At 27.2% G+C, this 13,388-nt stretch overlaps 1 protein-coding gene and 1 long non-coding RNA gene across 2 annotated transcripts; one reads left to right on the top strand and one right to left on the bottom strand.

Annotated features, from left to right (window-relative positions):
• Positions 1-2,740: 2,740 nt before the first annotated feature.
• LOC112688542 lies at positions 2,741-7,645 on the bottom strand. The gene is made up of 3 exons (XR_003149068.1): positions 7,315-7,645; positions 3,286-3,372; positions 2,741-3,124 (listed from the first exon to the last, which is right to left on the bottom strand). It is a non-coding gene; the product is annotated as an uncharacterized LOC112688542 (long non-coding RNA).
• A 113-nt stretch (positions 7,646-7,758) lies between these two features.
• LOC112688541 lies at positions 7,759-13,020 on the top strand. The gene is made up of 5 exons (XM_025561798.1): positions 7,759-7,998; positions 8,379-8,494; positions 10,797-10,995; positions 12,196-12,372; positions 12,686-13,020. The coding sequence occupies exons 2-5, from the start codon at positions 8,401-8,403 to the stop codon at positions 12,858-12,860; spliced, it is 645 nt and encodes a 214-aa protein (XP_025417583.1). The 5' UTR covers positions 7,759-7,998; positions 8,379-8,400; the 3' UTR covers positions 12,861-13,020.
• The last annotated feature ends 368 nt before the right edge of the window (positions 13,021-13,388 follow it).

The raw sequence follows: 13,388 nt of genomic DNA, 5'->3' as shown, positions 1-13,388 counted from the left end.
TTTAGCATGTTTTGCACTTGGTAGGTAGAAAAGCTCCGTTGTACTATCGTTTTACGTTTTTACAGAATATTTGAAATACATTTAAAATTTAGTGCTAAAGTATCGGGTGGTCTTGTTAACCATTAATTCGTATTGATAAATTTGTAAAATAAGCAATGGTAATTCATTAACCTTAGACATAACTAGGGGGTAAGAGAAAACTTTTAGCACCCGGGTTTTTTTTTTTTAGACGGTGAAACACCATCGATTTTCAGCGGTTTCAGCACGCCCGTTCGCGCCTTCCGCGATAAGTGGAATCCCGAAGAAAAATTAAACGAAAACTAAGTAGCGGCATTATCAAATCACGCGCCCGTCACAATCATAGATAATAGAATAATCTATCATCTATGGTCTAGAGACAACGCCTCTTATCTGCACTATTATTATCAGTATTACACTATCACTACAGTTGCCTTATCACATAATCGGTTGATTACATTTAAATATTATATTTAAACAAGCAGCCATAGTATTATATTATTTAATAATTATATTAATTGTAATATATTAATTATTTAGTATAATTAATTTATATAGTACAAACTAAAATGTCTTCAAATGAAGAATTAGAAATGTTATATATGTCTTTCCTTGTTGTAATATTTTTTTATTCAATATTATAATCAGTTTCATTTCGTAACTGATCAATTGTTACATTTTGTGGAATTCCACTTTCAATTTTACCTATAATTATAATAATAAGTACATATTATATAGGTATAATTTCAAAATATAATTTAGTTTCTCAAGTAATTGAATATAATACTTACAACATTCAATCTACAGTACATTTTAATTAAATTTAGATATCTTACAAAGTTTAGTTTTGTAGTATTGTATAAAATACTTTTATTTTGTATTCAAATACTATTAGATTATTAGAATATAATATTTTTTGCCCCGCTAATATTTGTCAGTTTTGAATTGGATGGTTATGAGTATATGACAGAATATGTATACAAATAATATACAAATACTTTACAAACAAGACTGGTTTTACATATTATTATTAATTTTTTAAATCATTACCTTGAAGAGAACAAAATTTTAAATTTTTTACTTCTAATTCTTCACTTGATGACATTGTAATTTGTACTATATAAATTAATAATACTAAATAGTTAATATATTACAATGAATATAATTATTAAATAATATAATATTATGGCTGTTTGTTTAAATATAATATTTAAATGTAATCAACCGATTGTGTGATATTGCAACCGTAATGATAGTGTAATACTGATAATATATTGCAGATAAGAGGCGCTGTCTCCAGACGCCCCGTGTGGGGCTTGTTTCAGTTCTCCTCATTGATAAGAAATAAAAATTCAGGTTTTCAAATTCATTAGCACCAACGTCAAAAAAAAAAATTCTCAGCAATCCAACCTCTACAGTGTCATTAACATAATAAAAAAAAATCCCTGAATTTCAAATTTATTTATTTTAAAATCAAATTTATTTATTTTCAAATTCAAATTTCAAAACCAATATTTTTGAAAAAATTAAAAATGGATCTGTTATATTGTTCCATATATGAATGTCACAAAATATTATAGCTTGAAACTTCATAGTTCGTAATAAATTACATACGAGGCAAAAATAAATGATTGCTGTCACCTAAATTTCAAAACCTATATAAGGCAACAGCAACGGTGATCAAGCAGTCGCGGCTAACGACAAGTTATTATTTAAAAGTACATTGTGTCTTTTATTGTGAGACTTTGAAGTTATTATACTCTAATTAAGTTTTAAACTATAAAATGTTTGTTTTTCATTTTTTCCTAGTAAATGGGAGTATCAAATCCTAGTGTGTGTACTGAAGCGTTTGTGGTGATAAAACACTTTTGTAAAGTAACAAGATATTTCTGTACTTAATTTTTCATCTAGTACTAGTTATCGTGGTCAGTTATTAGTGAGTAAAAATACCCTAGAGTTATAAAGTATAAATCCTGTGGTACTTGTTAATTTGTCCAGTACTCGTTATCATGGTCACCAAAAGTAAATAAGTTTTAACCGAAAGGTATTGATATTTAATCTTTGACGGTCTGAGGCTCAATAATCGAAATATATCTGTTATATATGTTAAGCCTTTCCGTTGCGTATACGACAGGTCATACTGTAAAATTCTATATGTAGATCTATGTTAAAAATTTTCGTAAGGTCATCAGGTGCGACAAAACACGTATGAAAATGTAAAATTTCCAATTTTTTGTCAAAATTAAAAGAAAATTGTTAAAATAAATTAAATTTCCACTTTAATTATTCACATCTGCTTAGATATTATTAGAAGTTATTAATATTTTCGAGAGAAATACACCAGTACTTCTACAAAAGTAAAATCACATAAACTATTTAATATAATTGCTGTATTAATAAGCAATAATAAGAACCATTTAAATTTATCAATTACATAAAATTGTAAAAAAAAAATATGATTAATAACATAAATAAAATAATTAGGTAGGTAATTGAAATAACTCATCAACTAATTAACTTCAGTCTATGAAAATATTTTGTAAAAATCATGACTATATATGTACATTAAACTAAAAAGATGAAGAAAAACAATATGAACATTATGTTATTTTATGAAAAAGTATTAACAAAGGATAAAATTTGATTTGATTTATTGATATTTTAATATTATCACATACATAATATTTAAATATAAATTATAATATTAGTGTAAATATTTCCCTATAAGCAAATCTTAGTTGGAAGTATGGAGTCTAGTACATGAATATTTATAACATTCAGTGGCATATCCAAGTATTTTTTGGCGAAGCACTAATCAGCTACATATTACATTACAAAATAAAACTATAATAGCATTAACATATGAATTAAAAAACCATAAACTAAACCTACAACTAAATTAGATTTTTAATTTTAATCGTCTAGCTTTACCAGTTTACCACTATTGGAAAACTTATATATTACCATATCATTCATTATATTTACATATCTATAAATGGAAAAAAGATCAAGCCTATAAGCCATAACTCAGGTGAAGTATTCTGAAGATATTTTTTCAAACTCCTTAACTTCTGTCAGTAGTGGCAGTTAAAAATGGAAATATTGACTGTAATCAGAAGAATCAAAGCAAATTTAAATACCATACAGTATACACCAATAGAAAATTATGGATAAACAGTATTTAATATACAATATATGATTGTTCAAGAGGTAGTGGTGTGCTAATTGTAATAAATAATAAATACTATTCTCGTATGTTACCCTTACCTCCCTGTTCCGTAGAACATTTATTTGTTGTCAAAATCAATTTTCTTTACTATATTTTAGGTAATGCTTATTTTCATCCTCGATCACCTATAACATTATACAATAAACACTTCGATATTAATAGTAATCTATTAATTTTCTATCCCTACGTTAAAATGTAATTTTAGTAAATGATTATAATACGCCAAACTTAAAATGGCAATTCACTTCTCCTTCCTGTTCACCTAACTATTTAAATTTGAATCAATTGTCAGTAGACTTTCTATCTACAATTTCATTTTTAAATTTATCCCAATTCAATACTGTTTTAAATAAAAATAACAACATTCTTGATCTAGTTCTTTCTAATATTGATAATTCTACAGTTTCTAAATTTACTCCTTTTGTTCCTTGTGATGTTCACCATCCATCTTATAATTATTCATAATAGTACTTATAAGCCTATTGATTATAATTTATTTACTTAAGATTTTTACTTGTGTAATTACTCTGATATCATTAAATGCTTAGGCTCAATAAATTGGGTTGAAATATTTTCAAATCTTAATGTAAATGAAGTTACAAATTTATTTTATTCTATTATTTATGAAATTATTGATATATTTGTTCAAAAAAAAATTATAACTCGTCAAAAATATCCTATATGGTTTAGTTTTGAACTAAAAAATTTAATATTTAAAAAGTAAATTGCTCATAAAATCTTTAAAAACTCTAGTGCCATTAATGATTATAATAAATTCTCAAATATACGTGCCCAGTGTAAAGCTCTCTCTAAATTAAATTACCAAAATTATTTAAAAAATATCCAGGAAGGTTTTAAACATCAACCATCAAAATTCTGGAAATTTATTAATGAAAACTTCAAAAAAATAAAAAATATAAGTATTAAATATTTATTAAAAAAATAAAATTGTAATTATTTTATTTGTCACATCATTTATGTATTAACATTTTTATTATAATAATACAGTAAATAATTCAAATAAGAGTCATAACAATTTACACTAATTCAAAGTTATTTTTATTGTACAGAGTATACACTGTATAAATATATATTTAAAAAAAAAAAAGAATAAGATGAATAGATAAATATTGAAAATTCAAAACTAAAACAATTTAACATGTGAATAAAGTGAGTAAAATGCCAAAGTATTTCAACAAATATGACATCAAACTGACATCACATTCACACTAATACCTAGTCCTATAAATTCCATTTCATTCAGAATGTATAGTCTTGCACAAGATATAATTTTAACAGGAGAGAAAACTATTGCATGATGCAACATCAAATCAGCTATCACTATAAGGTCCACAATACTTGTTTAAATACTTTTAGAGACACTAATATAATTTTGAGAGCATCAGTATCAGTGTCATCAAATCAAAATATTGGTATATACTATATTAATCGTTTTACAATAGTAAAACAATTTTTAGACTATGAAATAAAATATATTATAAAGTAAGGCAGAATACATACATAAAATACCATTTTATATGATTTATATATTATTTATATCCATAAGCGAAACTACAGGCCAGTCAAGCCATGGGCCTGACCTAATACTGGCTGGATATCATACTGATTTAGTAGTTAAGAGAATTTAAAATTAAAATTAATTAATTTATTTCAACATTTAAAATGCCTACAATATTCTGTTAAAATAAATAAATATAAATATATATATAGACCACTTGAATGTATTGTATTTATATATGTTTATAATTTGGCCTGTCCTAATGAAATAAAATAAAAAGTTTCGACTATGTTTATATCCAATATAGTGTATATTTACATATATTAACGCCAATCGGCTTTTACAGGATAGAACACAGAATACGTAACATTACAATGAGACATAAATTATAACTGATAAAATAAAGCAATATATATGAGTGATTTAACTTAAATAATAAAAAATATAAGTAAATAAGTAGCCTAGGCACGAAGTGTCATAGGGTATTCAAGTTATAAATGCGCATTATTCTTAGGAGTGGTGCATTAGCGGAAAAATTAGACCTACTGGTAGGTATATAAAAAGTTTCCTGGGATCGAGTGCTGCTGAGAACCTGGATACTGAGTCTTTCTAACAAACGAGGCGCATCTATTTGCCCGTTTGCCAATCCCGTTATAAATCGATAACAATGAGTTTGACGTCTAGATGCAAGGGAATCGAGACGCAGAACATCATTTGTAAGTTGATAATCGTGGGGTAGATGAAATATATTTAAACAGTAGCCAGCATAATTCAGAAACCTGTTCTGCACTTTATCAACCCTTAGTGAATCGCATATGGTGTATGGAACCCAACTAATATCTCCATACTCTAATACAGAACGTATTAGCGCGCAATAAAGCGCGGAGAGACACTTAGGAGAATTGAAACTAGTGGAATGTCGTCTAATAAAACCAAGAACACGAACAGATTTACTAACAATATAATCAATGTGGGGATGGAAGTCTAAGGATGGGACAAAAAGAAACCCTAAATCAATGATTTGGTCAACACGATAAAGTTGCAAACCATTAAGAGAGTAGTCAAAATTTATAAATTGCCGAGTCCGATAGAATGACATAATTCTACATTTCCCAATATTCAGAGAAAGCCCAACAATCTCACATCAAGATGAGAACTTATCCAAAATATTTTGAAGTATTTTACTGTCTTCTAGGGATGACACTGCATGAAATATCTTAGCATCATCGGCGAATAGCAGAATCCGTGCGGGAGAAATTACTGAACAGACTGAGTTTATAAAAATATTAAACAATAAGGGACCTAAGTGACTGCCTTGAGGAACACCAGAAGGCACTTGGAACGGTTTGGATTTCCTACCAAATAATATTATATTCTAATGTTGAACTTAGTTTATTTCACAGTTGACTAGGCATGTTCAATCATAATTCATCAATGAATCATCATTATATGAGCATTTGAGTTTATAACACAGTATAATAATACAATTGACAGTGCATCATAGTTTTGTTGGATGTATGTTCCAATATATAATAGATATTATCTAAAAACAATAACATTAATCCCATGTAGTGTCGCGTCCCGCGTAGTCACACGGTAAAACACATCACAAGGAGGTTCCCATGTACATCAAAAACCACAACTATGGATAAGTTAGATTATTGAGCTCATGTGGTTATTACACTAGAGATTACAATAAGGAATTAGAATATCGAAATCACAAGCGTGGACAGGTGAAAGGGTTCACATAAACGTTTTTATGGGAAATTGAAATAAAATAGTTTATCGGAATTATGTGGTGACCACATCCTGGGCATTTGCGTCAATAATTATGTCACGGTCCGGAGATAACGCACACACATTCACAATCTATAGGAAATTATCTTATTTTATTATCGTCTTCATTTACACACACACACACATGCCATATCACATATAAAAGGGACCCGAAAACAAGGACAAATCAGACGAGTCTTGTCTATGCTGCACTGAGCACCTTCACGTCAGTGTATGTTATGGTCTGGACTTAGAAATATTTCTAATTATTTTATAAGTTACAATTGTTAGGACTTAGATAATTTCTATCACTAGAATATTTACAGAATTTGTAGTTAGGATAATTTTTATAAGTTGAATAAATTTAATTATTTTAAAAAGAAGTCTTAATTATTCCTGACTACACTTCCACTCAAACGTTGACAGAGACATTGTAACTGAATAATCAGATCGATCGGTTGGCACGTAACAGTAGTTATATGCCGAAAAATGATTTACAAGTATTTAAGCAAATAAATACCTATATTATTTATTTATATAATTGTCACCATCTAGGATTATTAAAGTATTTGAAATTACCTATTTAAAATCAAATATTTAATGCAAAAATTCTTGATATGCGCAATAAATTGAAAACTAATTAAAAAATGTAGACTAAGTAGGTATACTAATATATAGACAGCAGTTATGAGAACCAATACAATAAGCGCAAAAAAGGTTAAAGAATTTACTATTATAACAATATGCACAAGCATTCATTAATTAAGCTTACTTGTGTCTATATATGAGATATACACGATTACCACGTGTAATATTTATATATAATGGTATAATACCACGTTTATATTTTAATCCTAAATTATCCACCACATCAATACGTGTTCGATTTTGAACACCAGGAATGATTTGATATATTTCTGTCACTGCTATCACTTCGACATCTTCATTCAATGATACACCTACTTCCTCAACATTATTTTCAAACACATCAGGCAAAATATAGTTGTGGTCCATCAAATGGTTTCTAATAGGGATATGTTCTTCATGATCATAATTTTTGTATAAACTAGTTTATATGGTCGAAGGATGTATCATTATAAAATGCTTTCTTATCATTTTTATCTCTTATCAATGAGGAGAACTGACACAAGCCCAGCATAGTGTACATTAGTGTAAAAAAAGTGTACACTAATGTTACACTTTTTTAAAACAGCGTGTAAGACTACACTTTTTCAAAACAAACGCTTTGGTGTACACTTGTGAAAAAGTGAACACTTTGACAAAACGAACAAACCTAATAATTGTCTAAACATTCGATTTTTTTAACCTGGCAGCCCTGATCACGAATACGAGAAGCCGGAATAACGAGTGATGAAAAGAACGTAGCTTGAATTTTCAAACGCATTTGATAGTCATCACCAGTCTATATAGTATTGGAAAATATTACCGAAAGAAGGTAAGCTATACATTTTTTTCTTATATGGCTAAATGACTGAGAAGTTAGTTAATATAGAGCAAGGATGCAAATTGTATTAACGCTAGGTATCAAAAATTACCTTTTTTTTTTCGAGTATGCATTAAATATTACTAAAAGAAATATATATATATTGTATACATTATAAGAAAATATTTGCTGAAGTATTAATATAAAAGTGTAATAATTAAATATCCTCCTGGATATATACATACATTTTTATCTTTAAACTTGGAGTATCAAGTAGTATGAATGTAATATCTAATTTATGTATAATGTTTTACTTGTGCTTAATTTGTTAATAATTATAATAATCCATAATAAAATCAATAATTTAAAATATTTATGAATTAACGTTTCAGATCTTAAACCATAAACAATAAAATGGATGAATTAAATGAACAAATTGATCGATTAGTTGACTTACTAGATGTTTTGAAATCTAGATACTTTTTCTTACGTGCTAAATATAATATTGGTAAAGTATCAATCTTTCAGTATCCTTAAATTATAAAATTTAATAATTAATTTTGATAAATCTGAAAATTAAAAAATGTTGTTTTTCAATAAAACAATATTATCTATCATTAAAAATGATAAAATAATAACTAATGATATTTTTTTTAGAAAGCTTTGATAAAAATGTAATTTTTATTGATGAAACAGTCTTTGGCAATAACTAAACTAATTAATACAAATAATATTGTATTAAAAGATATGCATTATATGTATATAGTAGTCGCTCAATAATTTGAAATTCAGAGGACCAAACTGAAAATTTGATTTACAGTGGTTTTTGGTTTACTTAGTGTTCAAGTAATAGAGGAGAAAAAATAAATAATTTAAAGTAAAAAAAGTTGAAAATGTTATTGCATATATATTTGCATTTATATTTATTATTTATTATACATTTAATTTGATATTTATTTATATATATTATATGCTGTGGCAAATTTTCGGAAAGAGGGATCCCAGTTCTCGACATCCCCCTAGAAAAAAAAAAAAGATTCAAAAATCATAGATGACGTGCTACGAAAGTATAGAGAACGATAACATTTATTTATATAATGTTGTAAATAACTCTTCATTTGTATTTATAATAATATAATTATAGAATTATTAATTCATAATTTATATGTATTTTTAAATAATATTAGATAATTACTTAATTTTAGAAAAATTTAAAACCCCCTAATTTAGAATAAATTATTGGCACTATCTAATCCATAGTATTTGTTTTAGTACAGTGGTTCCCTAAGTGTGTTCTGCTTCGCCTTGGTACGCCATAATGTCTGCACAGGGGTGCCGCGCAGTGACATCTTTAGGAGGATAGAGTGTGCATCAGATTTTTACACATTCCATTTCATGTTGATGAACTATAATATAAATTGGTTAATTTTTTTTTTTTTTTTTATCTAAAATAATATTCCAAGATTGGAAATATTCATGGGTGGGGGGACAAAAATTGTCGACGAAAAACCTCACCTTCAAAACATAAATAAGTTATTTGCGGTCATAAATGACCGATGAACAACTAAACAGTGTGGCTATATTGAATCAAACATCACAAAAAGTTTACAGTATGATGACATAATCAATAAGTATAATTCCTTTAAAACTCGTAAAAAAAATATGCAAATTTTAAATATTGTTTTTTAATAATAATAAACAATAAATAAACCTATTTTATATTTGTGATTAATTTATAAAAGTAACATAATGTTTAAAGTTTAAACTGTGTTTTCTTTTTCTAACTACTAAAAATTATTTAATGGAAATTTTTGATTAAATAATCAATGGGAACTGGTTCCACCAGAAAATATAAAAAGTGAATACATTAAAAACAATAATATAACAAATAAGATAGAAAGCGCTTGAAAAGATAACGATAACGTAAAAGCTGTTATACGACCTACGGGCAGTTACTGGAAGATAAGCTCCAGCGCCCCTCAGTAAGTGAAAAAAGTTAAATCATTTTTGTTGGGGGGGGGGGGAATGTTAGCACCTGGACGCCAAATTTCTGAATTCATCTGGCGCCGCTCAGTCATAAATACTATGTGGTCTAAAATTTTCCTTATGATTAGTCTTGCTATGACTTGGGGAGAGGTGCCCTGAAAAAACCTTAGATCATAAAGGGCGCAGTGAGTCGAAAAAGTTTGGGAAGCACTGTTTTAGTATATTTGAAAGTATAGAAGCTGGGATACAAAAATGAAGGTCAAATTCTATTTTTTTTTCAACTTCCGCTATCACCTATTTTTTATTGACTAGTGACAAACACTTGTACCATGTTTAGACTGACTACATTTAACTCGATTTTAATAATTATTTGCTTATTGCAGAGGTTTATTTTGGTAAAATAATATGATTAATGCTAAAAAATTAGATTAAATTTAAGCGATTTAAAATAAAAAACAGTTATGTTTTATCGCTATCGTTTTTAGTTTGATTACAAGTATGTAATTTACATATACTATTTATACATAATTGTTATATGATCTCTACAATATATTGATTAGAGCTTATACACAATATAGATATTTTAGTTATAGAGGTTTTAGCCAAAAAAAATATAACAATTGTAGAGTGCCCCCTATTGCTAAGCATTTTGATTTATTGAAAAGACTGATGTATCTTCAGTTTTTCAAATTATATGTCTTACTATACAAATTTAAAATATGTTTTACATTTTGATCATATTTTTGACAATTTAATGCCTATAAAGCAAAATTAATTATAAAATCTAAGACACTTTTGTATATGATGAGGTTTTTATTTTACAGAGTGTAACTCTCAATCAATACATGCATCAACAGATACTCTAACAGAATATCATACAGCTAATGATCTTCAATATTTTGTTATGCTGGAACTCTACTTATTAGAATATGCTTGTACTATGGGTATTTATTCCATGAATATATATGCAACTCGTCTAAAAACGAATTTAATAGCAAATGATAAAGATCATCAGTTCTTAAAGTAATGCATTTTATTTTTATTATATTTGTTTTTATAATCGTTTATTATGATAAATTATTTACAATACATACTATGATGCTCAATAAGTAAAATGTTTAGATGTATAATGAAAAAGAATGGTGAGAAACTTGAAGATACTTCACATTAGAAATGCCTGAACTTGAGTAATTTACTTATAATGTAAGTTTCAAAGATTGAGTAAGTCTTTAGGCCAATTTCGATTGAGGTATCTCATTGGGTTTCCTGAAAGATGGTTGAACTCCTTGACTTTAATTTTCCATGAGTTGAACCAGTGGGGTTGAAAGTTTACTTCATGGAGGTGATAACTAGAAGATAGTACTGCGGTGTCATCAGTATAGGTCCTAATAAGAGTGGGGTCAGAAATAGGGATGTCTGCTGTGAATAGTTTATATATAAAAGGAGCAATGTCACTTCCTTGTGAAACATTAACTAATATTAATTGTGAATTGGAGAGTGTTGTTCATAGTTTCACTTTGAAACTTCTGTCATTTAGGTAAGATTTGAGAATTAAGTAATATGGAGCAAAGCATTATATGCTATAGAATTCCTGCACTACATTTAAGAAGAGACCAGAATATTATTTTTTTTGTTTCGAGTGATGAGACGATGAAGTTTATTACTCTGTATAGTTGATGGAACATTGCGTGTTTGACATGGAAGCCAAATTGAAATTCAAGACTGGCATTTTGCTTTTGTGCTATGACAGTGAGTCTCTTGTTAAGGATTTTTTCAAATATTCTTCGAGTATGGGAAGTAGACTAATTGGCTTATAACACTCGGTAATATCAAGTGGTTTACCAGATTTTGGTATGGTTATTATAAGAGTTGATTTCCAAGTAGTTGGGAAATATGATAAATGGAAAATGGCATTAAAGATATATGTGAGGAGGATAATGGTTTTTAACTATTGCATTGTTTATACAATCGAGTGGCGTAGACAAGGAGATGTAGGGGGTGATCAGATTCCCTCCTAGGCCTTTTTTTAAATGTTATAAAATAATGTTCTTAGTGTGAGGGCTTTTTAGAAGACCCACGATGTGCAATGTGCACCACATCGGGCACTAATGACTTCGCTATCAAGAGCTAATAAACATAGCGATTTAAGATTATTATACGTGTGAACTGTACGGTATCTTTACACGAACTGAATTACTAATTTTTAATAGTTTTATATTTTAGAATTCTTAAAGATAATATTCGAAGCTTTATTGGGACAAATAATGAAATCAAAACTATTTCAAAAGATCCTTATGATAGCTTTCATTCATATATAAATTCATTCTTAGTATATGCTAATGTTTTAAAAGAAATGAAGATTCCCAATACTATCATGTTTGATGAAATGGAAACAAAAAAATAAGTAAACTATTATTACATTTTGTAATTATCTACATTAAAATATTAGTTTTTTTTTTGTTATTCATTAAAGTTTTAAATAATTGTAATTTAATATAAATTTCATAATTTTAATTTCTTTAAAAAATTATAAAAAACAATTTATGCAAATTATATATGTATATTTATTTATACAATTCTATTATGTAAATGAATATAATAATACATATTTAACTGTATTGAGTGACCCTATTGTGGTCCATTCCTTTTTTTTTTTTTTTTTTAATGCAGAATGATAGACTCCTAAAAAGTAAAAATATTTTTATTTTCATAGGAAAAAAAATAAATTGAACAAAAGAATGTTGAAAATCAATCTAATGGCAAACGTAATTTCATATACAGTGTTTGAGAAAATTAAGGACTTAAGAACTAAAGAAGGAAGAGCCGCATTAGAATTAGCCTTAAAATATAGAACACCAAGAAATTTAGCTTATTATTTGAGTAAATAAATTTAAATAATTGGTTTAATGATTTATGTTATAAATAATATGTTATAATATTTTAATATTGAAAGAAAAGCATACTTGTTATTTAGCATTCAAAATTTTTTTTATTTTTTGATCTTATGTATATAAATGTTATATCTAACCTACTATATAATATTAAATTGTAATTTAAATCAAACTTAAATTTATAATTTTTATGTATTTGTATTAATCATCTTTATTTTAGTTTAATATTAACAGAATATTATTGAAGCATTGTAATCACAATAGAATATAGACAGTGTTCTGCCGCCCGAAAACAATGCGCTCGGGTTGTCATACGCGGTACTAATGTTATGACTCGTATATTAATATAAAAAAAAAAATAGTGTAATGCAGTGTTTCTCAACCGGTGTGTCGCGACACACTGGTGTGTCGCCGAGCAAGTCCTAATGTGTCGTGTGAAGTACTAATATTAAATGACAAAAACATTATTAACACTATTAATTATTTACAAAAATTAATAGGTATTTGATATAATTTCCATGATAA

Source organism: Sipha flava, unplaced genomic scaffold, assembly GCF_003268045.1.
Source record: "Sipha flava isolate LNK unplaced genomic scaffold, YSA_version1 39_pilon_pilon, whole genome shotgun sequence".
In the NCBI taxonomy this organism is placed as follows: Eukaryota; Metazoa; Arthropoda; class Insecta; order Hemiptera; family Aphididae; genus Sipha; species Sipha flava.
This window is presented reverse-complemented; position numbering and strand designations above follow the sequence as displayed.